This window comes from Rhineura floridana, chromosome 11, assembly GCF_030035675.1.
Source record: "Rhineura floridana isolate rRhiFlo1 chromosome 11, rRhiFlo1.hap2, whole genome shotgun sequence".
Taxonomy (NCBI): domain Eukaryota; kingdom Metazoa; phylum Chordata; class Lepidosauria; order Squamata; family Rhineuridae; genus Rhineura; species Rhineura floridana.
In genome coordinates, this window is record NC_084490.1 from 73,173,085 (window position 1) to 73,198,293 (window position 25,209).

Sequence of the window (25,209 nt, forward strand, 5' to 3'; positions counted from 1 at the left end):
ATACCTTTCCTAATTATCGCTAGCATGGAATTTGCCTTTTTCACAGCTGCCGCACACTGGGTCGACATTTTCATCGTGCTGTCCACTACAACCCCGAGGTCTCTCTCCTGGTCGGTCACCGCCAGTTCAGACCCCATGAGCGTATATATGAAATTAAGATTTTTTGCTCCAATATGCATAATTTTACACTTGTTTATATTGAATTGCATTTGCCATTTTTCTACCCATTCACTCAGTTTGGAGAGGTCTTTTTGGAGCTCTTCGCAATCCCTTTTTGTTTTAACAACCCTGAACAATTTAGTGTCGTCAGCAAACTTGGCCACTTCACTACTCACTCCTAATTCTAGGTCATTAATGAACAAGTTGAAAAGTACAGGTCCCAATACCGATCCTTGAGGGACTCCACTTTCTACAGCCCTCCATTGGGAGAACTGTCCGTTGATTCCTACTCTCTGCTTTCTGCTTCTTAACCAATTCCTTATCCACAAGAGGACCTCTCCTCTTATTCCATGACTGCTAAGCTTCCTCAGAAGCCTTTGGTGAGGTACCTTGTCAAACGCTTTTTGAAAGTCTAAGTACACTATGTCCACTGGATCACCTCTATCTATATGCTTGTTGACACTCTCAAAGAATTCTAATAGGTTACTGAGACAGGACTTTCCCTTGCAGAAGCCATGCTGGCTCTGCTTCAGCAAGGCTTGTTCTTCTATGTGCTTGGTTAATCTAGCTTTAATAATACTTTCTACCAGTTTTCCAGGGACAGAAATTAAGCTAACTGGCCTGTAATTTCCGGGATCCCCTCTGGATCCCTTTTTGAAGATTGGTGTTACATTTGCCACTTTCCAGTCCTCAGGCACGGAGGAGGACCCGAGGGACAAGTTACATATTTTAGTTAGCAGATCAGCAATTTCACCTTTGAGTTCTTTGAGAACTCTTGGGTGGATGCCATCCGGGCCCGGTGATTTGTCAGTTTTTATATTGTCCATTAAGCTTAGAACTTCCTCTCTTGTTACCACTATTTGTCTTAGTTCCTCAGAATCCCTTCCTGCAAATGTTAGTTCAGGTTCAGCGATCTGCCCTATATCTTCCACTGTGAAGACAGATGCAAAGAATTCATTTAGCTTCTCTGCAATCTCCTTATCGTTCTTTAGTACACCTTTGACTCCCTTATCATCCAAGGGTCCAATCGCCTCCCTAGATGGTCTCCTGCTTTGAATGTATTTATAGAATTTTTTGTTGTTGGTTTTTATGTTCTTAGCAATGTGCTCCTCAAATTCTTTTTTAGCATCCCTTATTGTCTTCTTGCATTTCTTTTGCCAGAGTTTGTGTTCTTTTTTATTTTCTTCATTCGGACAAGACTTCCATTTTCTGAAGGAAGACTTTTTGCCTCTAAGAGCTTCCTTGACTTTGCTCGTTAACCATGCTGGCGCTGCAGATGAACTTCCTAGCTCTACAAGCAGAGAATCAGAACCTTCGGACCGCGACGCAGACCCTGCAGGCTGACAACCAAGCCTTGAGGGCGGCGGTCGTCCAGCTCCAGGTAGCGCCTCCTGGTGCCGCTGCAGCTCCAGTCAAGACTGCTGTAGGATTACCTGCGAGGTATGCTGGACAGAGTGATCAGTTTGCCACGTTCCTGGCCCAATGTGAACTTTACATGCAGGTGCGCCGGGCGGACTTCCCGACGGACGAAGCTAAGGTGACCTTCGTCATTAGCCTCTTGGAAGGAGAGGCTGCGAAGTGGGCAACCCCCTACCAAATCAGGGCTGACCCGCTACTGGGAGTATACGTTGGGTTCAAGACCGCCATGGGGGAGATGTTCCAGGACCCCCAGAGGAAGGAGACAGCGGCGAGGAAGCTGGGCGCGCTTCGACAGGGGAGACAATCAGTGGCGAGCTACACCAATACATTCAAACTCCTGGCCCAAGAGACCGACTATAATGATCCCGCGCACATGTATTTGTACCAAAGTGGACTGAGCACAGAAATCCTAGATGAAGTGGCCCGAATGACACCCCCAGACACTCTGAGAGACCTGATCCGTGTGTGCCTGCAGATAGACCACCGGCTGGAGGGACGATGACTGGAGAAAAAACATGAGGCGCCTCGATACCCTGTTCCCATACCAGCACCCCGAAGCCGCAACGCGCCAGGACCGACACCCCCGTCCCCAAGTGGAGAGGAACCCATGCAGCTGGGGGGGTTTCGACAGCGCCTGACGGACGAGGAGAAGGAGAGGCAGAGGCGAGAGAATCTCTGTCTGTATTGCGCTAAACCTGGGCATCTAGCCCGGAATTGCGAGGCGAAGGTGGGGAAGCCCAAGCTGTCGGAAAACTGAACAACCCAGCTCTCGAAGAGGCTGGAGGACTGGGGGCCGCTATTATCAAAGGGCCTGCAGTGGCACAACCCCCCTCACGGGGGGTCCTGATATTGCCTGTTCGAATTACGATGCCCAAGGGGGAAAGTTTTAAGACAGAAGCCATGATAGACAGTGGGGCATCCACTTGTTTTATGGATGCAGAATTAGTGGCTCACTATGCGATCCCCACCTGGGAGCTGGAAAAGCCTTTAGCTGTGGAGACCATTGACGGAAGGCCTTTGAAGTCCGGGGGTGTGACACACGCGACTCAAGAATTGGAGATGGAAATCCCAGGGCATACAGAGACTATTTCGTTCTATGTGTCTCATCTCTCAAGTTTCTCAGCGATCCTGGGGATGCCGTGGTTGGCAAAGCATGGGCCTCAGATCCATTGGGAGGAAGCGGTGGTGGTGTTTACTTCCCAGTATTGCCATGAGAATTGCCAACCCCCGACAACAGGAGCCATTCTGGCCGGGGCCGAACAAAGCCCCGAGGGAGTGGTGTTGCCAGAGAAGTATAAAGAATTCCAGGACGTGTTCGATGAGCAGGAAGTGGAGAACCTACCTACACATCGCCCATACGACTGCGCCATAGACCTCGTCCCGGGCGCTAGCATCCCGGCAGGGAGAATTTACTCACTCACGGAGACAGAGAAAGCGGCACAACGGGAGTTCCTGGAGAAGAACCTGAAGCGAGGGTTCATTCGACCCTCGCAGTCACCTGCAGCAGTGCCTTTGCTGTTCGTCAGGAAAAAAGGAGGAGAGCTCCGGCCGTGCCATGACTACCGCACATTAAATCAAATCACTATACCGAACAGCTACCCCCTGCCCCTCATTCCGGAGTTGTTAGATCGGTTGCGATCGGCCAAGGTTTTTACCAAGCTGGATCTGAGAGGAGCATACAACCTGGTGCGAATGAAACAGGGAGACGAGTGGAAAACTGCTTTTCTTACCTTGCAGGGTCAGTTTGAATACTTAGTGATGCCATTCGGGTTGTCCGTCTCTCCCGGAGTGTTCCAGAAGTTCATGAACCAGGTGTTCCAGCACCTCCTAGACTCCTACGTAATCATTTACCTGGATGACATTTTGATATTTTCAAAAGACCCACAGGATCACGAACAGCATGTAAAAACAGTGCTGCAGAGACTGAGAGAGAACAGCCTGTACGCAAAGCTCGAGAAGTGTGGCTTTGAACTGACTGCCTTAGACTTCTTAGGATACCGAATCTCCCTGGAGGGGATAGAGATGGATCCAGGGAAAGTGAGCTGTGTGTTGGAATGGGGTCAGCCTAAGACCAAGAAAGATGTCCAACGCTTCCTGGGATTCGCTAACTATTACCGGAAGTTCATTCCAGGCTTCTCCAAGCTGACGGCCCCAGTGACAGACTGCCTATGGGGAAAGAAGGCATTCCGGTGGACGGCGGAGGCCACGAAGGCCTTCGAGGAATTAAAGAAGCGTTTCTCGGAAGAGCCGATCCTGAAGTTCACCGACCCCACGCAACTCTATATAGTGGAGTGCAATGCCTCAGACTTTGCCATCGGAGGAATTTTGTTACAACAGGGAGAAGAAGGAGAGGGACTGCGCCCCTGCGCATACTTTTTGAGGAAGCTAACGAACCCCGAGCAAAATCACACTGTTTTGGAAAAAGAGCTCCTTGCGATTAAAGAAGCATTCGCCCACTGGAGACAGTACCTGGAGGGGGCTCAACACCAAATTGAGGTTAGATCGGACCATAAGAACCTTGAGAGCTTGCAGACAGCCAGGAAGTTGAACCAGCGACAAATACGGTGGGCACAGTTCTTCTCTAGGTTTAACTTCCGGATTACTTACTACCCCCAAGCCAAGAACCAGAGGGCTGACGCTCTCTCCCGACTGCCGGGATATTTGGAAGGGAAAGCCCCAAATGCTCAACAATACATCATCCCCCCGGAGAGAGTGTTTGCGGGTGCGTGTGAAGAATCCTGGGAAAAGGAACTTAAGGAGGCTCAAGCAAAAGACCCTTACGCGCAACAATGTCTGGCTGACTTGGATCTACCTGCCAAAAAGGAGAGCGGATTACACGAGAGCAATGGACTCTTGTGCTACCGATCAGCGAGGTATGTGCCTCCTGGAGAGATAAGGACCCGGGTGTTGAGGCAGTGCCACGACTCCCCGGCTGCAGGCCACTTTGGCATTTTCAAAACGGTCGCCAGGGATTTTTGGTGGCCGCAAATGAGGAGAGAGATAGAGAACTACGTCCAGACCTCCCCAGTCTGTTTGAGGACAAAGCATGCGCCCGGGAAACCGGCTGGGTTACTTGAACCCCTGCCCACGCCGCAGGCCCCCTGGAAGGCAATTTCGATGGACTTTATAACAGACCTCCCTGACTCCCAAGGGATGTCGACTATCCTGGTGGTGGTAGACACTCTAACTAAGATGGCTCATTTCCTGCCGTGCGCAGGAATACCGAACACAGAAGAGACGGCTAAACTGTTCGTGAGAGAGGTATACCGCTTGCACGGATTGCCCGACAGCATAGTTTCCGATCGAGGAACTCAGTTTAGCGCCAAGTTCTGGAGAGCTCTGTGGAAGCAGCTAGGCACAGAGCTAAAGATGTCATCCTCGCATCACCCCCAGACCAATGGGCAGACAGAGCGCCTCAACTCGATCCTGGAAGGGTATTTACGCTGCTATATCTCGTATCAGCAAAATGACTGGAAGTCTTACTTGCACCTAGCAGAGTTCGCCTACAATAATGCCTTGCATTCCAGCACACGCCAAACACCCTTCTTCGCAAACTATGGGCTTCACCCCTAGTGAAGGCCTTCCCTAGCTCCCGTGAAATGCTGATGGTGCCGGCGGCCAAGGATTTCGTCTGGGAATTACAGGCTATGCAACAGCTATTGCGCGCCCAGTTAGACGAGACCAATGAGAATTACAAACATGTAGCGGACCAGCACCGCCAGGAGGGAGCCCCGATCCAAGTAGGAGAACAGGTCTGGTTATCAACTCAGTTCTTGCCCATGCCGGGTAAGTACAGAAAATTACAAGACAGGAGGGTGGGTCCGTTTGAGGTGGAGGCGCAAATCAACCCCGTAGCCTACCGGTTGAAACTGCCACCCACGTTCAAGGTGCACCCAGTTTTTCATCGCTCCCTACTCACTAAAGAACACCCCCCGAGCCCCCTCAGAACAGAGGTGCAACCAGGTGCCCCTCTAGCGATAGACGGGCAGACGGAGTTCGAAGTGGAAAGTATCTTGGATTCCAGAAAGAGGAGAAATCGACTGCAGTATCTCATACACTGGGTGGGCTACGGCCCGGCAGAAAGGTTGTGGGAGAATGCGGAGGACGTCCACGCCCCCGACTTGGTCCAGGACTTTCACCAGCAGTAACCCCAAAGACCCAGACCTGAGGGGTGGAGGAAGGAAAGCCTTGGGGAGGGGGATACTGTTGGGCTGGTGACCAGTAGGCATTACTGTCTCTAATAGTTTTCCATGAAGCCTGCAAGTGTGAAGACGTAACTGTGGTTAAGGGGGAGTTATGTCTATACTCTGTCTGGGAACGGACTGCCAGGGTCGTTGCTATGGTAGCCATCTGATAACGACTGGGAAAGTTCTAACAGAGACTATGTGCTGTTTCTCTTCTGAATTATGCCTCTGAGCTGAGAGGCTGTCTTTTGTGTTCATCTATGGAGAGAGATGTCCCAGAAGGGGGGGTGACTGAAGAATCTCTACATGTATTTACTCTTAAGCCTCTGGCCTTAATGTCTTAATAAAGACTCTTAACATGCTCTGAAGACGTTTTCTTGCTCAACTTAACTCCAACGTAATGTATGCTGTTTCACACAACAACACACAAGCCAACAGATACTGTCGAGACTTTGGAATGGGATCCTGAAGACGATGTGGGAGAGTGTGGGGAGGGGGATTTAGAATTCCAGGAGTTGCAGCTAGGGAGTGAAGAGGAGGGGGGGGAGAGAGAGATGTCTGCAGTAAGAGACCTTGGGATTCCAACGGCCGAGGATTCAGCCCTGCCAGTTCTCACGCCTCCTTTCGAGCAGCAGGGAGGGGAGATGGAAGAGGAGTCGGAGAGAAGAGGATACGTAACCCCTCCTCAGCCCAGCAGCCCCGTAAAGAAGCCGGTGTCCAGTTTCCACTCACCTGGCCCCCCCGCACGGGATAGAGACGTCAGTGCCTCAGAGGGAGGAACCCCCCTCCCCTCGAGCTCGCAGACGGCAAAGGAGGGAAGAACAGAAAAAGGCGGAGGGAGGGGGATCTCTCCGAAGGAGCGCAAGGCTTTGCGACCGCCTCCCTCCTTCATAAGGGGTGGGGAGGCAGGAAAACCTTCGCTCTGTCAACTTGCTTTCAATGCTGCAGGAATAGGCACTTAGGGAATCTAATGAGTTAGATTAGAGGCTTGCATGAAGCGCAGTAAATTCAATGTGGAAATTTCCTTAATAAAGAAAGAATTAATCACATCCCAGAGTTCCGTTATTGCCTCTCACCCTGGGCACGAGACTCTCACGCACTCTCTCTCACACACGCGCTCTCTCACACACACACGCTCTGTCTTTCACACGCACACTCTCACACACGTACACTCTCTCACACACGCGCACTCTCTCTTGCACGCGCACTCCCTCACTCTTGCGCATGCACTCTCATGCACGCACTCTCTCGTGCACATGTACTCTTTCGCACGCGTGCACGCTCTCTCTCTCTCTCTCTGTGTATATATATATATATATATGTATGTATTTCTTATCCCGGTCATCACCTGAAAGGTTTCCAGATTAGCTAACCAAGATTTAAAAGCAATAAAACAGGTTAGAATGAACCGTTGGTTCTCACCTGAAAGGTGATTTTACTGGATGCCAGTCCATCACTAGGGTAGTAGTCTGCCATCTGGAGTTCAAGGACACGAAATGCACTGAAGCTTGCAGCTTGAGGAAGTAGTTAGGCGTTGCTAGCCTGCAGGCCCCAGTTCATTTTCAGACGTTGTCCACCAAGGTGTGTTACTTGGAGAGACTATGTGCCGACCTGCAGGAGAAAAGCAACAGCGGCCCTGCCACGGGAAGGACAATATTGCGGCCAGCAACGTCCTAGCCTCGCTTGAGTCCACCTATGACCATGATCGATAAACGAGAATGGTTGTGGGGAACACAACAGGGAACTACAGTGCTAAACTTAGTCCTACAGTGCTAATTTAGACCTAGGTATCTATTATATACATACGAAATCCTCGATCTGCCTCTCTGGCAGATCCTCCTTCCCCTCCTAAAATGGATCTTTACATGTACTGAGAGCAGCCTGATCCTTGGAGAGAAAAAGTGGCTATGCCCTGATAAACCGAAATCACCTTTAAGTTGAGAAACAACAGTTCATTTTCCCTGGATGCCAGTCCATCAAGTAGGACGTACCAAAGCCGCCCCAGCTGGGTGGGTCAGGGCGAGCCAACTAATCAGTGGAGACCGCTTGCTGCAGAATCCTTCTTCCGAAGGAGGCCTCGGCTGAGGCGTAGCAGTCTATCTCATAGCGTCTAATAAAGGTCGAAGGAGATGGCCAATTTGCTGCTCTGCAGATATCTCTCAGGGAAGTGTTGGTGGTGAAGGCTGCCGTGGTGGAGGCTGCTCTAGTAGAGTGGGCAGTTATGCCCTGTGGTGGCATAAGGCCGCTGGCCTCAGAGGCCATCCGGATGCAAGTCCTTAGCCAGCGCGCTAGGGTTGGTGTCAAGGCCTTTTTGCCCAGGGACCTGGGGTGTACTGATATAACCATTGCCTCTGTGGTTCTCAGCTCTCTTGTTCTATCCATGTACGCCCTGAGTGCACTAGTGACGTCAAGGCACCGCAACTCCTTCTCCCTCGGGTGGGGCAAAAAGACGGTAAGACCAGTTCCTGCTCCCTGTGGAAGGTCGTATTGACCTTGGGGATGAAGGAGGGGGTCTGTCCTAAGGACTACGGAGTCCTCATGAAAAATGCAGAGTTGACATGCAATGAACAGGGCGCCCAGCTCTAAGATGCGTCTGGCCAATGTGATGGCGACGAGGAACCAGGACCTTGTAGATCAGGGGCTGAAGGGAGATGGTATCTAGGGAATATAGGACCTTCTGTAGGTCCCATGATGGAAAACGGTGGGCGACAAGAGGCTGTGCGGCCACTCCCCCCTTGAAGAAGCGCCGGACCAGCAGGCTGCTGCCAACTGGCTGACTGAAAGTCGTCGGGAGAAAAGCCGAGATGGCTGATGCCTGTCTCCTTAGCATAGTCACCTTCAGACCAAATTGGAGGCCCCTGTGTAGGAACTCGAGGACCTGCGGGGCGATGGCTTTGGATGGACGAATTCCCCTGGATTGACACATCTGGCGAATGCCTTCCAGGTAGCCTGGTAAATCCTTGTCGTGGAAGGTCTATGTGCGGAGAGAATGACGTCAATGACTCCCAAAGTGAGGCCTGAATGTTTTAGAGTTCTCCGCTCAAGAGCCACGCCGTCAGGCTCCACCATTCTGGATCTCGGTCGAAGTGGCCCCTGGGACAGGAGATCAGGCCTGTGGGGTAGTCTCCATGGTTCTGCCACTGAGAGATTGAGGAGCTCCGAGAATCATGGCCTCCGTGGCCACCAGGGGGCGATTAGCACCAGGTGAACCCTCACCTCCCTCACAGTGCGACCTAAGAGAGGCATAGGCGGGAACGTTGTGAAAGGGCATCCACTGCCTTCACTCCCGGAAACCAGTGTTGTGCGAAGAAGCGAGGCAGCTGGTGGTTGTGTTCTGTTGCGAAAAGATCTCTCTCTAGTAGGCTGTATCTCTGCTGTATTTTGGAATATATCTGCGGGTGTAAGGCCCATTCCCATGGGAGGACCTGCTGATGACTGAGCCAGTCTGCCATGGTGTTGGACTCCCCGCTGAGGTGCTCTGCTGTCAGAGATGAAATGTTGTGTTCTGCTCACTGCATGAGAAGGGTGGTCTCCGCCTGTAGGCTCCTTGAGCGTGTTCCCCCGCCTGATGATGTGTGCCCTTGTTGTTGTCGGTGTAAATCAGGACGTGGATGAGATGAAGACGCTGGTTGAAGTGAAGGAGGGCAAGACGGGCTACTCAGTTCCAGCCAGTTGATGCTGTGACTTCTTCCTCCTCTGACCAAGTGCCCTGGGTGTAGGTTGCATTGCAGTGAGCTCCACATCCCAGCAGGCTGGCATCCATGGTAATTATGGTCCTGGGTGGATCTCTGAAGGGGGTCCTCTTACGAGCTTGACCCTCCTTGTCCACCATCAGAAAGACTGACAGAGCTCCTTGGACATGGGGATTCATTTGTGCCGGGACCTCGCAATGTTTGCCTGTTGGGGAAGCAGGGCCCACTGCAGGGGTCGTGTGTGGTGACAACCCCAAGGAACTATCTGTATGGTGGAGATGAAGAGACCTAGAGCCCTGGCCAGGCTCATGATGTCCACTGTCTTGTTTTGGTAGAGGGTGGATGCTGTCTCCTTGATAGTCTGTACTGTTTGTGGAGAGAGGCGTACGAGACCACGCTCTGTGTCTATCAGGGCCTCCAAGTGTTGCAGCTGTCGGGAGGGGGCTAAGTGACTCTTTTCATAGTTGACTAGGAAGCCGAGCTGGTTGAGGAGCCTCAGGGTTAGGTAGGCATGATCCCGAGCGAGCTGTAGACTGCTTGCCCTCACTAGAAGGTTGTCGCGGTATGGATAGATGTGAACCCCTTGAAGAGAGGTGAGCCACCGCTGCTGCCACGATCTTCATGAATACCCTTGGAGCTGAAAGGGAGGGCCCTATATTGGAAATGTTGTTGTCCAAACAAGAACCTCAGGAACCTTCTGTGGTAGGGCAAGATTGCAATGTGGAGGTAGGCTTCCTTCAGGTCTATGGAGGCCAGGTAGTCACCCTCCTGTAATGCCTCCCTGATGGAGGCCAGGGATTCCATCTTGAACCTGCAGTACTTCACAGACCTGTTCAGGTATTTGAGGTCTATCATTGCTCTCCAGGAACGGAACAGTAAACAAGACAGAGTAGATGCCTGAGCCACGCTAAGACTGCTCGATCTCCTCTATGGCCTGGATCTCCATCAGGTGTTGCACTGCGGTTCACATGATGAGTCTTCTCGACAGGTCCTTGGGTACCTTGGACGGGATGAATCTGTGATGTGGGGGCGGAAATATTCTATTGAGTAGCCTCTGGTGACTTTATTGAGGACCCAAGGATCTGCCCCGATGGCCCTCCAGCTGGGGGCGAACTGCAGGAGTCAACCCCCAATGTCCATGGCATCATTGATGTTGGCGCCAGCCACCTCGCTTGGGAGTGGTGGTTGGGTAGCTAGGCCTACCCCCTTGAGAGGGCTGTGGTATGGCTTGGTAGCGGGGCTTAGACCTTGAGTAGCGGGACGGGGGGTCTGTAGTCCCTTCCTCTTACTGATTGACTTCCCAATCGAAAGGACTGGTAGGAGTTGTAGGGAACATATCTTCTCTGGCTACGTCTCTCCTCCCATCTTGCAGTCACCAGATAAGGCTTTCTCTTTTCCTTGGGATCTACAAGCACCTCCTTCAAAGTCTCGTTGCCAAAAAGTTTTACTCCAGCGAAGGGTCTAGTAGCAAGGTTGGCCTTTGCTATATTGTCTGCATCCCAGTGCCTTATCCATAGTGTGGCGTACCACTATGTTGGCAGCCATGGATCTGGCCGAGAATTGAGAGGTGTCCATTGTGGTGTCTGCAATAAAGGACGCTATCCTATGAAGCTTTAATAGTGTATTTCTGGATCGCTCTGGGTCCTGGTCAGGATTGTCCAGTAACTCATCCAGCCAGACCAAGGAGGCCCTGGAGAAGGCTGATGCAGTGTTGGAGGCCCTGAAAGAGATGGCATCAGCCTTGTGAGACTGTCTCAGGGTGTAATCCATCCGACGCTCCATGGGGTCCTTGAGGTGTGCGTCCCCTTCCTTGGGGAGGATAGATCTTGAAAAGAGACCAAGGACTGGACTGTCCACTGACGGGACTTGGAGAAGCTCCATAAAGTCGGGCTCTATAGCGTAGAGCTTGTTGGCCAGTACGGGACTGTAAAGGACTGTTCCATTCCGCCAGGGCATTCTTGCGGATTGGCGCTGGGACAGGTGTGGCCAGACAGGGTGGCGGTTGTTCCTGCTCTGCCTCCACTGGGTCGCCCCTATCAGTACCTGGTTTCTCTGCTGCTAAGGCGATCCGAACTCTTTTCAGGAGGGGGAAAGAGTCCAAAGACTGAAAAAGTTGCTGTGGAAGGGGACCCGGTCTCTCCTGCTCCGAGTCTGTGCTCCACCCTGCCTCCAAAAACTCCTGATCCAATGAGGGGTAGTACACCTGGGGGTGCTCCCCTCCAGCTCTGCCTCTCGACATGTCAAAAGGGCTTGGAGACAATTCCCCACCCTCCTCTGAGGAATGTGGGAGTTCCACCGTGTGCTTAGACTTGTGTTTGGCTTTCCGGCCTCTAAAGGTGCCAGTGGTGGAAGGGCGGGTAGCTGCCACCAGTTATGTGGAGCTGGTGCCGCCGGCTAGTAAAGAAGGCCTCCTTAACCCTCTCTATTAAGCCATCAGAAAACTTCAAAGGAGGGCCCCGGCTCGAAGTTGAGCGACTAGACAAGCATGTTGAACAAGCTGTTTGCTGTGAAAGCCCATTAGACTCGCCATCTGAGGGTTCTGACATGGCTGTATTGTCTGTTCTCTGCCTTGATGGACCCTGACCCTCGAGGTGCTGCGCTGTCTCTGGCATGGGTTCCTGTGCCTGCTCCTCCTGCCCCATATATCTAGCCCTGTTTGAGGACTGGGTGTGCGGTCCCCTTCTGGCATACCTTCCTTGGCTTCTTGGCCTTGGGTGGGGGAGGAGACTGGTTCGCATTAGGCTGAGGTGCCTGAATGCCCGACGGACAGGGCTGTTCTGCGCTGTCCTGCGCTGTCCTGCTTAGGTCATGTAGGGTGACTATTAGGAGCTGCTCTGCCCACTGCCACATTTGGCTACGGAGGAGCGTGTAGACCCGGGATGACGCCTGGCCTGCTGTCCTCTGCGACGACTGTTCTGCTCGCTGCCACGATTGGCGAGGGGGGAGAGCGTTGGGCTGGATAGTGGTCGGGTGATTGTCCTCTAAAAAGGCGACTCTGCTCTGCCTGCTGCTGCGATTGGCGAGGGGGGAGAGTGTGCAAAAAGCCAGGTTATAGACAAGAGGCTGTTTTCTATCAAGGCTTGCTGTGCCCAGTACCGCGACTGGTATGGGGTGGGAGTTCTGAGTTCTGAATTGCAGCCATCTAAGAAGTCCTCTATGGGGACTCTGTCACTATCCGCCCAGTCCAAGTGGGAGAGTGGAGAGGGGATAGAAAGGAAGGAGAAAGGAGTCAATACTGCTGAAAGAGGGGTAGTAAAGATACTACCCTAGTGAGAAACAATGATTGAGAACAAAAGGGAAAAATAATATTTTGTGTCTTTTTGTTTTATTTTAAAACCAGGAGGGGGCGCTGTGACCCTGACTGTCCGGATAGTGGAGAAACCTCTAATAGCAGGGCTGTGGAGTCAATATGTCAAACCTTCGACTCCAACTCCTCTATTTTTCTACTGTCCGACTCCTTCATAAATTGCAAATGTATATTAATGTATTAATATTAATAAATCAATATTAATGTTAATATATTAATTTTATCTTGAAGTTGGAGTCAGTACATTTCTACCATCTCCGACTCCACAACCCTGTCTATGAGAGTAATGATTGCAAAAAAAAAGAGGAAAGAATTTTTTTTAACCAGGAGGGGGCGCTAAGTGAGGCAAAGGAGCTCTATTACCCCCACCTGAGCTGCTCGGGTGATCTGTAAAGCAGTAACGTGGGAGGGGTGGATAGATGGAGCTCTATTACCCCCACTTGAGCTTCTCGGGTTCTCTAAATAATGGCAACGGGGGGGCACCAAACAGCTGAGCACCGGACTAAACGCAGCTAAACACAGTGCTGCTCAAGATATGCCAGCCCAGGAAACAGAAGAGCCATATGGGAAAACAAGCATGGCCCTGCCATGAAGGGGGGGAACTGCCGGACAGCTGATCACAGCGCCGCCAGACCAGCCCTGGAATCAAAAGAGGGTTGGCGGGAACGACAGTGGCAGTAGCTGCGGGGGTGGCAGTGAATGAGGCAGGCAGCCCCAGGAAAAGAGGAGGCTGTTGGCGAGGTCAGCAGCAGAGACCGTGAATGGAGAAGCCAACCTTGCCTCCTTGCAGCAGGTGCAGTGCGCCTGCCAAAAGTAAAGCGGTCGGAGGGGAAAGAAACTGACAGTAGTGAATGTGAGGCTGAAAGGGTTCATTAGCACGCAGCCCCCGGCGGCTCCTGAACTTTTAAAAAAATAAAATAAAATGGCGCCCGTTTGCCCCCAAAAGAAGGAAGAAACCTTCTTTTAAAACGCAAAGAGAGGATGGGAGGGGGGGGAAAGGACAAATTTCCACACCCCACCTCCCAAGGACAGAAAGAAAAGGGGAAAAATGGGAAAGGAAAGAATGAAGAAAAAGATTTAGTAAAACTCACATAGGGAGTAGGACTAAGACATCTGCCATGGACCAGGACAGGAAATGAACTGGGGCCTGCAGGCCAGCAACGCCTAACTACTTCCTCAAGCTGCAAGCTTCAGTGCATTTCCTGTCCTTGAACTCGATGGCAGACTACTACCCTAGTGATGGACTGGCATCCTGGGAAAATGTCACTATCTGGATGTTCAAGGGGGAGGAGACATTCAGGGATGATATGCAGATCCAACCTAATAAATCTGTTGTTATAAAAATGAACAGAGCAGCAAGATCATATCAGTGGCAGATCAGGTTAAAAACAGACGTCTAAAAACATCACAATCGAAAAGTAAGAATAAACGACAGCAGTGCAGTGGTGCTTTCTGATCAAGTAAAATGCTTTCTGATATGGTCTCATTTTCCAACAGAATTTGCCATCTCCTTTGTTAACAGAATTCAGTCACCGCTAGTACACATTTAAGTTCCATAGTCCCTACTGGCTGAACCATTCTCCTAAGGCAGCTACAGGATATCTCCTCTCTGCAGCAGCTAGAGCCAACTGAAGCCTCATATAGGCTGACAAGACCTGACTTTGTTAGGCTCCATCTCCCTGGAGGAGGCAGATGGGTGGTTAAAGGGCCCTCATCTTCTTTTGCAGTCTGAGTTATGCAAGGCTGGGAAGACAAAGGTACTGAGGTTGGCAGCAGGGCTGCGTTCTTTGCCCATGAAGACCCCATGTAAATTACTGACAGTTCTTCCCACAAGGCAACAGCCTGAACCTCATTCTCATCAGAGTCCTCTAAGATGCATTGCAAGGTCCCTGGATCATGACAAATTATTTCAACTCGAAAGCCACTTCTACAGGAGTACGTTTTGTTGACTTCCAAAAAAATTTTCATTTCAAAATTAGTATACTTTAATGTAGTGTAGTATGCACACGTTTTAATTTCTTGCTTGGTCCCATCACAATTTTAATCTAAATCTGTCCCTGCTGACATAAATAAATCATCCTTTCACTTCCTTTTGACAAATGCATTCTAATCCTATGCAGTTCTGATCTCTCCATGGACCATCCTAAAAATTGTAAGCAAATAAAAATACCTGTAGGCAACACCCAGTGATTAGCCGCAACAATAGCCTCATCCTCTGCCTCCAGATTTTCAGCACTGGGTCCTTCTTCATTGAGATGAAAAATATGAATTGAAAGGCTACACTTACTCAGGTTAATAGGCTGCAGAGGATAGGAAAAAACAAGTTAGGCATCCTTTGGCAAGTGATTTGGGAACATATTTTAAGAGAACTTATGTTGAAGCAAGATAAAGTCTCCAGTTTTTCAAGTGGTGATAAAAAATTTCTAAGATGGTTTTCAAAGGAGTCCTGGCCAAACTAAACTTGCCATGAATTATAGTGAATAAGGCCTCATCTCCACATGCAACAAAATGAGATGGTACTGTGAGCATTTTCAATGCTTCCCCTTGGGGACAGGGAGGAAATACTCTCCATGTACGAAAATAGTACCAGAAGGGAGAGACATTCCAGCCAACTCATTCTCTGTTATGTTAGTTTTCAATCTAAAGGACTTTTTCATGTTAGGAACATTCAAAAATGTGATCTTGCACAATACATGCATTCTCCTGCAGCATTTAGGAAAGGGGAGCAAACATTTTGGAGGAACCTTTGATTACAACAATCATTCACAATCAAAAAATGAAAACACTTAATAGCAATTGTAGTAGACATTAATTGTACTTGAATAATTTTATTTAATAGTAGTAAACTACTGCCTTTTTAATAAGATTTTAATATTTGAATGATGTAAGGAATACTTAATACCTGTCTTTCTTTCAGCTTTAGATCTGTATCTACAACTGCAATGGACTGCACGTTATTTGTTAAGAAATGATCATCAAATTCAGTCCACTTGTAATCACCGAAGACCACAGTATGCCTGTCTAGTAGTTTTAAGACGCTCAGTTTGATATCTTCTTTCTTTGCAGTGCTGGGTAAGACCAAAAAAAATGGGAAAATGCAACTTTAAAAGAACAGAGTTAATTAAGGTAAAGCATGCAATTTTAAATTATATAAGCATAGGTTTTTAATATTGCATGGAATAAAATGCATAGTATAAATATATACAAGGAAAGTACTTCTTTAGCTCACTTATAGGCCAACTAAAAGTAAGTGCTCCTAAAAACATAATGGCCAGAAGCATTTTAATATTTTGTCTTCAGTGGCCAAACATTTATGGTCTAAAACAAAAATAAATCCAAATAATAATAATTAGGACCTCAGAGAGGGAAAACGTTATTTTAGAAAGCAAAATATGGTACAACCTTACCACTTACTTTTATGCTTCTTTAGAAAACGTTTTCAAACCGGAATTCCAATATAGACATCCAAACAATTTTCAAAGATTAATTAATACGGCCACTGAATATGACAAAATGTTGAAATGCATCTGGCCCTTACATTATTAGGACCACTTTTTTAAATTGGCAGTGGCCTACAAGTGGAATGAAGACGTGTTTTTCTTACATATATATTTATCCTGTTTGTTTTATTTCATGGAAAATTAAAAATCTATGTTTATATTATTTATAAGGTCATGTTTTACCTTAACTCTGTTGTTTTTAAGGAAGAAAAATAATTAGCTTCAGCCATAACCATTACATCTAGAAAAGACCCATAGCCATGCAGCCTCACCCACCACCAGAGGCAATGGAAACACTAAAAGTACAGCATGCTCAACAGCTAACCCACACAATCCTGATTACGGTATCCTTCAAGGGACTGAGCAAGCTGTTCTCATCTGAAATGCCTGCAGAGGAATGAACAAACCTAGGAAAAAAATAAAACCCACACAGGTAAAGCTCATGCACCAAGCCTTACTGTACAGATGAAAGGTCTCCTGTCATCTGCCAAACCGGCACAGGAGAAAATATCCTTCTTAGCTACAAATAAGCAGACCAGTGAGCCCTTGTATGCAAAACCAAAGCTCACACAACTGATTATTCTCCCAAAAAAGATAATTTCCTTAATGTTTAGAATGTGGGCGACAGCAACATTCTATGGCAGATCATATGCTGTGCATGAAGATCCTAAATTCAGTTCCCAATATCTCCAACGAAAAGTGATCTCTGCATGATTTGAAAAAAAATCTGTGATTTTGGAGTGTTGGAGGCTACATGAACCAATATCTGTATAAGGCAACTCACAGAACAAATGTGTCTACAACATCCATTGTAATAACTTCTTTAGGAAATAAGGCTGGTTTTATTTCTAAACCTTTCATGCCCTATGGATGAGATCCATGCATGTTTTGAGCCCCACCAGAATCATAGAATAGTAGAGTTGGAAGGGGCCTATAAGGCCATCAAGTCCAACCCCCTGCTCAATGCAGGAATCCAAATCAAAGCATTCCCGACAGATGGCTGTCCAGCTGCCTCTTGAATGCCTCCAGTGTTGGGAAGCCCACTACCTCTCTGGGTAATTGGTTCCATTGTCATATGGCTCTAACAGTTCAGAGGTTTTTCCTGATGTCCAGTCGAAATCTGGCTTCCTGCAACTTGAGCCCATTATCCCGTGTCCTGCACTCTGGGACGATTGAGAAGAGATCCTGGCCCTCCTGTGTGTGACAACCTTTCATGTACTTAAAGAGTGCTATCATATCTCCCCTCAGTCCTCTCTTCTCCAGGCTAAACATGCCCAGTTCTTTCAGTCTCTACTCATAAGGCTTGGTTTCCAGTCCCCTGATCATTCTTGTTGCCCTCCTCTGAACCTGTTCCAGTTTGTCTGCATCCTTCTTGAAGTGCAGAGACCAAAACTGGATGCAGTATACAAGATGAGGCCTAACCAGTGCTAAACAGAGGGGAACTAGTACTTCACGCAATTTGGAAACTATACTTCTATTAATGCAGCCTAACATAGCATTTGCTTTTTTTGCAGCCACATCACACTGTTGGCTCATATTCAGCTTGTGATCAACGACAATTCCAAGATCCTTCTCACATGTCATATTGCTGAGCCAACTATCCCACCTTATAACTGTGCATTTGGTTTCTTTTTCCTAAGTGTAGAACTTTGCATTTATCCCTGTTGAATTTCATTCTGTTGTTTTCAGCCCAATGCTCCAGCCTATCAAGGTCCCTTTGAATTTTGTTTCTGTCTTCCACAGTATTAGCTATGCCCCCCAATTTTGTATCAATTGCAAATTTGATAAGCATGCTCTGTACCTCCTCATCCAAGTCGTTACTAAAAATGTTGAAGAGCACTGGGCCCAGGACTGAGCCCTGTGGTACCCCACTCGTTACTTCTGCCCAGTTTGAGAAGGAACTATTGATAAGCACTCTTTGAGTACGATTCTAGAGCCAACTGTGGATCCACCTGATAGTTGTTCCATCCAGCCCACATTTAGCTAGCTTGCTAATCAGAATATGATGGGACGCTTTGTCAAAAGCTTTGCTGAAGTCAAGATATATTATGTCTACAGCATTCCCACAGTCTACAAGGGAGGTTACCTGATCAAAAAATGAGATAAGATTAATATGGCAGGATTTGTTCTTCGTAAATCCATGTTGGCTCCTAGTAATCACTGCATTGCTTTCAAGGTGCTTACAGACTGACTGCTTTATAATCTGCTCCAGAGTTTTCCCAGGGATTGATGTTAGGCTGACTGGTCTGTAGTTCCCCGGTTCCTCCTTCTTGCCCTTTTTGAAGATAGGGACAACATTAGCTCTCCTCCAGTCATCCGGCACTTCACCAGTCCTCCATGATTTCGCAAAGATAATAGACAGCATTTCTGAGAGTTCTTCAGCCAGTTCCTTCAATACTGTAGGATGCAGTTTATCGGGCCCTGCCGATTTGAACTCGTTCAAAGTGATTAGGTATTCCTTGACCGTTTGTCTATCAATCTCAAGGTCCAATCCTGCCCCTTCTACTTCATGTTTCCCGGGAGGGTCATAGACCTTTTTTGGGGAGACGACTGAGTCAAAGTAGGAATTGAGCACTTCTGCCTTTCCTTTGTCATCTGTTACCATTTTGCCATCCTTGAGTAGCTGTGCCACCATTTCTTTTCTCTGTCTTTTACTATGGACATACCTGAAGAAAGCTTATTTGTTGCTTTTAGCATCCCTTGCTAGCCTCAGCTCATTCTCAGCTTTAGCCTTCCTGACACCATCCCTGCAATTCCGTGATATCTGCCCGTACTCTTCCTTTGTGGCCTGGCCTTCTTTCCACTTCTTGTATATCTCCTTTTAAGGTCATCTCTAAGCTTTTTGTGAAGCCACGTTGGCTGCTTCTGCTGTTTCCCCCCTTTTTTCCTTGTTGGAATTGCTTGCCATTGCGCTTTTAGAATTTCCTTTTTTAGAAACTCCTACCCACGTTGGACTCCTTTTCTCACTAGGGTGGCTTGCCATGGAGCAGTACTTACAATTGTTCTGAGTTTATTAAAATCAGCTTTCCTGAAGTCCAGGGTGCGTGTATGGCTACTCTCAGCTTTTGCTTCTGTTAAAATCAAGAATTCAAGTATGGTGTGCTCACTTTCCCCCAGAGTTCCCGTAACTGCCACTTCATCCACAAAATCATCTCTATTGGTTAGAATAAAGTCCAGGATAGCTGATCCTCTGGTTGCTTCCTCCACTTTCTGTAGGAGAAAGTTATCTCCAACACAAGTCAGAAATTTCTTGGAGGGGCCGTGAACAGATATCGGGATAATTGAAGTCCCCCATTACTACTACATCATGCCTCCTCGAAACATTGGCAATTTGCTTTTCAAAAGTTACGTTCTCGTCTTCTCCTTGATTAGGTGGTTGGTAGTAGACTCAAAGCACCATGTTCCTTTTATTACTTGCCCCATTAATTTTAATCCAGATACTCTTGGTGGAGCTATCAAGCCCATCTTCCTGTACAGGCATACCCCGCTTTAACGTTCACAATGGGACCGGAGAGTACAGTAGGGTCCCGCTTATATGGCGGGTTTTGTTCCGGACCCCCGCCGTAAAGCGGAAAATGCCATAAAGCGGAACCCCATTGACTTGAATAGGCCGCGTTGCACAAAAATGACGCGAAAACAGCGCAAAAGGGGGAAAAACCCTTTAAAATGGAAAACGAAAGCCACCACATCAGCGGAACTCCTTAAAGCGGGGCCCTACTGTATACTTTAAGTGAAAATCTACTTTAAGTGAAGCAATTGTCTTCACTTGTACTGCATGCAATCACCACTAGATGGCAGCGGCGTCATGCCAATAAAATGTACGTTATTGCGAAGCGGCCGAACGTTAAGCGGGGTATATGGGGACGAATGGAGCATGTACGTTATAGCGAGGCAACGTTAAGTGAAGCAACGTTAAGCGGGGCATGCCTGTATTTCTGTGCAGGGATATATATTTTTAACATATAGCATGACTTCACCTCCCTTTTTATTCCTTGTTCTTTTTGAACAAGTTATATCCTTCAATTGCTGTATTCCAGTCATAGGAGTCATCCCACCAAGTTTCAGTTATACCTATCAAGTCATAATTGCCCACCTGTATTAAGAGTTCAAGTTTGTCCTGCTTGTTTCACATGCTCTGCGCATTAGTATACAGACATCGAAGACCATGTGATTTATGGCTTCCTTACTACATTGTTGGTTTTGGGGACTAATTGTTTGCCCCCTTGCACCATATGACATTCTGCTGCAAGAGATGAGAGGCTTTCTGAAATAGAAATTTTGAAACCAACCTGACTGATTTCTGATGAACCTCTACATGTATCTGCAGGGATTCACAGTCATTTTGAAGAGCCAGTTTTAAGTCACCTGCAGCTTTGTCCATTTTATAGAAACCTAACTGGAAAAAAATAGAGGATATAAAGGCTATACAGCTAATGTTTGGAAGAATCTTATTCTCCAAGAACTGTGGAAAGATTTACATGTTGCAGTAGCCATTTTCTCTTTCTACCCAAGTCTCATTTCTGACATGTCTTCATCAGTCACATCAGAGCAAATGTGATAATTAATATATAGACAATGATAGTAGAATTGCCATGTTTTGAGAAGTGTGATGGATACGTAATAAATAATTGACCGTATAACAAGTGGCAAAACTATATGATCTTTTTTCTTCTTCTTCTATATGTTTCATGAGATGTAATTTTTGCAAATAGGGGTACAATGTACATAATAAATGTGATTGATGAACACTCTAGAAGTAGGTCCACCTAGCAAATCGAAGCCTGATGGTGCTGTTCTGCACTATTTAGGCTAGCTCTCACGTCAGGCAACACATGTAATATCAAACAATTATACAGATGCTGTTATCATCAAAACATCACTTGCATTATGATAAAAATATTCAGCTTTCTAGGTTGATTTGTTACTTGAATAATTCAAACTGCTTTGATGAACTAGAAAAATTCCTCACCCTCCTTAACATAAATAAGTAAGTAAGTAAAAAAAAGGAAAATTTAATTTTTGTGTCACCTATCTGGCCGAAGCCACTCTAGGCGACGTACACATTGAAATTCAATAAAATACAATATAAATACAGCATAAAATACAATGCAGTCAACAATAACCAATTTTAACCATTTTATAACATTATAAATGCTCCTATCATTATTAGGAGGGAGTATGAATGAAGTTTCAGAAAATCAACATAACAAGGAGCAAATTCAGCTCCAAGTGCCCAGTTACTGTAGTAATAAAGAGCACCAGGGTCCTGAACCAGGTGAGGCATCCTGAAATTGCAAAGGACTGGGTTTTAATTGGGTTTTAAGTACCAATGAGTTCAGTGAGATTTACAGTACAATCCTATGCATGTCTGCTCAGAAGAAAATCCCTCTAATGCTAAACTATGGACGAGCTTGACATTTCCAGAGATTTATCTTCCAAATGGTGCATGGAGGGTGTCTAATTTTTCTATTAGAACAGAACAGTGATAGCTTACCATAAATAAGTCTCTTGGAGGGTATGCAGAAGATTCAGGATTCCATGGATTAGCTCCACCACTACCTAGGAGAGGTAAGGACATGTGATGTAGAAATGCACTGACTAGACAGCTCTACATGTTCCTCCTCTATGGTATCCTGGATAGTTAACCACAGCTAATCCGTAATATCCTTGATGTCTCCTGTACACTGAAGCACCTGACAAAATAAGATTATGACCCCGAATTACTCCCTGGAGTGTTTAGAATTCCAGCAAGCAAGAGACATTTAGTCACAGATCACCCCACAGATATCTTGCTCCCTATCCTAGATTATTTATCAGCCTCATTTCAGTAAAAGTCAAAATGTGAATTGCGTTGCTAGATAAGACCAAAATTGGTAAAAGTTCATCTTTCCATTTTTATGAACTCCAAGTCAAATGCTGCTTGAAGCTCATAAGCAACATGTGATGCAATAGCCGTCCCTGTTGTCATCCCCCTCAAGGTATCTGACATGGGGATGTGTACTGCCTCCAAACAGGGATATTCCATTTGTTTGCCTTTTGAAAGATCCATCTTCCGTTATTTTGTCTAGCCTTTATTTTTAAAAAAATCCATCGAAGCTAGCAATTTTTGTAACAGCTTAGGATTCCCATTAGGTTGTGAAGGACATTTATTTTGTCAGCTCTGAACTTACCAATAATCAATTCCAGTTGAGTTTCCAGAATTTTAATATTATTATGAAAGTGGGAGAAAAATGTGTTTGTGCTATATGTTCATTAAACATTTTATTAAAATTCTTGGCTGTCTTTTTCTACACTAAAAAGCCTCCATCAAGAGGTGCTCCAAGCCTTTGATCCTTTTTTGCTGCAATCCTATGTAATTTACTTAGATCCCAATGAAGATTGTGATTACAGTATCATCCTACACAAGTCTACACAAAAGTGAGCTCCACCGAGTTCAGTGGGACTTACTACCAGGTAAACATTTACAGGATTCTAACCTCAATTCTGAGTGAGTGTAAGAGGAGCCTGCTGGCTCAGGCCAAAGGCCCATCAACACACTGTTCTTACAGTGGCCACTCAGATGCTCATGGGAAGCTCATGCTTGGGATCCAGCGGCAAACGGCCCTCCTTTCCATTTCTGAGCTCTGGGTGGGGTGGGGTACCTTTTTTGGCTCCAGAGGCCAGATCAGGATCACTCTTGGGGGGCAAATTAGACAGGTGGGTGGGGCTTTGAGCAGGAGATTCTGATCTACATCCCTTTCCAATCCAGAGATGGGTGTGCATCAGAATCCCCTGCTGAAAAGGCAGCCTCTCCTTCCCCTGCCCCACCCATTTAATCACAGCTTTTAAAGACGATTTTCAAAGAGGAATAGCAGCCATATGGAAAGGCTCCTCCCCCACCCTGACTGAGAACAGGAAGCATCCACAGGGTTCTTGAAAAGCAGCACCCCAGCATCAAAGCCCCTGCGTGCTGCATGTGGAGACACTCCTTCCCACACCCCAAACTGAGAGCATAATTTCTGAAAAGGGCTTTAAGGCAGCTCTCCCACCCTGACTGCTGTTTGAGCCTAAAAAACCAACACAGAGGCTCAAACAGGAATGCTGGGCTGTGTGAAATGAGCAGGATTTAATCCCTGAAGAGCAGGGATTAAATTCTTCTGCCATGGATCCATGAGTCTGTTCACTATTGGGAGCAGGTGTGTGCAGCCAACGCAGGATTTAACCCTGTACTTCCCCCATCTGCGGATGTCACCAGTGATGTCAGTTGATGGGCAGGTGAGCACCATTTGGGGAAAATGGGGTAACTAGAGGGGGTAACCAGAACTACATGTACATAATCTTCTAAATGTGGTTCTACCACAAATTGATATAATGGCATTTATACTTGCTGTTTTTCCCTACTGAAAGGGAACAAAAATATGTGAAATGAGGGAAAGTTCTGTTTTATGTTCCTGTTTTGCTGGTCAGTGTAAAATAATATTTGGGGATTGAAATTCATTGTTGTCAAATATGAGTTATAAAGTGAATATGGCATTAGTGCATGCAAACTAGATGTTTAAAATATTTTCTCATATATATCATACATAAATTTTATAGGTGTTCACTGCAGTTGTAAAAGCTTTACACTAGGGCCCCACTCATACAGCTGGTTAGGCTCCAGACCCCAGCCGAAAACCGCCAAAAAGCAGATCAGCTGTAGCGCCCGAGGGTCTGGAACCTAACCCGCTGATTGTGCAGGAGGAGAAGATCAGCTGTAGCGCCTTCCTCTCCTCTGGTGCGATCAGATCAAGCACGGGAGTCTGATCGCGCCAGAAGAGGAGATGCTGTAGGGCTCTATAGCTGATCTTCCCCTCCTCAGGCGAGATCAGCTGGAGTGCAGGGAGCTCCAGCCCCCCTCCAGCTGATCGCCCCGCTGGCGCCATATTAGCAGAATGCCGAGAAGCAGGGCCCTACTGTACATTAATCATTCTGTATATAATATATCTGAACTGATTACCAAACTATTTTTTCAAAGAAGTTAGTGTATAAACTGGAACTAAATTGGACAGTTAAAAATACTGATGAACCTAAACAGGAATTGTTAATTTTATTTATTATTTCGATTTATATACTGCCCTTAGCAAAAGTAGCTCTCAGGGCGGTGAACAAACAAAGTAAAATACAATATATCATAATAAAAGACCACAAAAACATATACAAACAAACAACAAAAAACACGACAAAAACAAAATACAGCACAAATTAAAGAAAATACAGATTAAAAGATTAGAAAGGTTAAGAAGATTAAAAGATTAAAATGCCTGGGAGCATAAAAAGGTCTTTACCTGGCGCCGAAAAGATAGGAGTGTAGGCGCCAGGCGTACCTCTTCGGGGAGGCTGTTCCACAACTCAGGGGCCACCACAGAAAAGGCCCTAGATCTGGTGACCACCCTCCGGGCTTCCCGATGGGATGGTACCCGGAGGAGGGCCTTAGATTCTGAATGAAGTGAACGGGTAGGTTCGTAGCGTGAGAGGCGTTCCACAAGGTATTGAGGTCCCACGCCGTGTAAGGCTTTATAGGTCAAAACCAGCACCTTGAATCTCGCCCGGAAGCAAATAGGAAGCCAGTGCAGACGCGCCAGGATAGGTGTTATATGCGAAGACCGACTGGTCCTCGTCAATAGTCTGGCAGCTGCGTTCTGCACCAGCTGAAGCTTCCGAACTGTCTTCAAGGGCAGCCCTACGTAGAGCGCATTACAGTAATCTAATCTTGAAGTTACCAGAGCATGAACAACGGAGGCGAGGTCATCCCTGTCCAGATAGGGGCGTAGTTGGGCTACCAGACGAAGATGGTAAAATGCATTCCGTGCCACCGAGGCCACTTGGGCCTCGAGAGACAAGGAAGAGTCGAAAAGAATGGCTTGACTTGCTGATCCTGGGTAAAATCACGAAGGATTCAACCCTAGAGAGCCTATTACCCAGTGGTACAG

The 25,209-nt window shown here is 47.1% G+C and overlaps 1 protein-coding gene across 2 annotated transcripts in view; it reads right to left on the reverse strand.

The window, feature by feature from the left end:
• TRIP13 (thyroid hormone receptor interactor 13) overlaps positions 1-25,209 on the reverse strand; it is a 73,956-nt gene that overhangs the window by 45,438 nt on the left and 3,309 nt on the right. The window contains exons 3-6 of one of the 2 annotated variants that reach the window (XM_061588478.1): positions 21,756-21,820; positions 20,551-20,657; positions 15,664-15,829; positions 14,932-15,061 (exon numbers count right to left, since the gene is read on the reverse strand). In XM_061588478.1, the coding sequence (XP_061444462.1) occupies positions 14,932-15,061; positions 15,664-15,829; positions 20,551-20,657; positions 21,756-21,758 (406 nt within the window). In that variant the 5' untranslated portion in view covers positions 21,759-21,820. Of the gene's footprint in view, positions 1-14,931; positions 15,062-15,663; positions 15,830-20,550; positions 20,658-21,755; positions 21,955-25,209 lie in introns of both variants that reach the window. The other variant, XM_061588477.1, reaches the window with a different exon arrangement.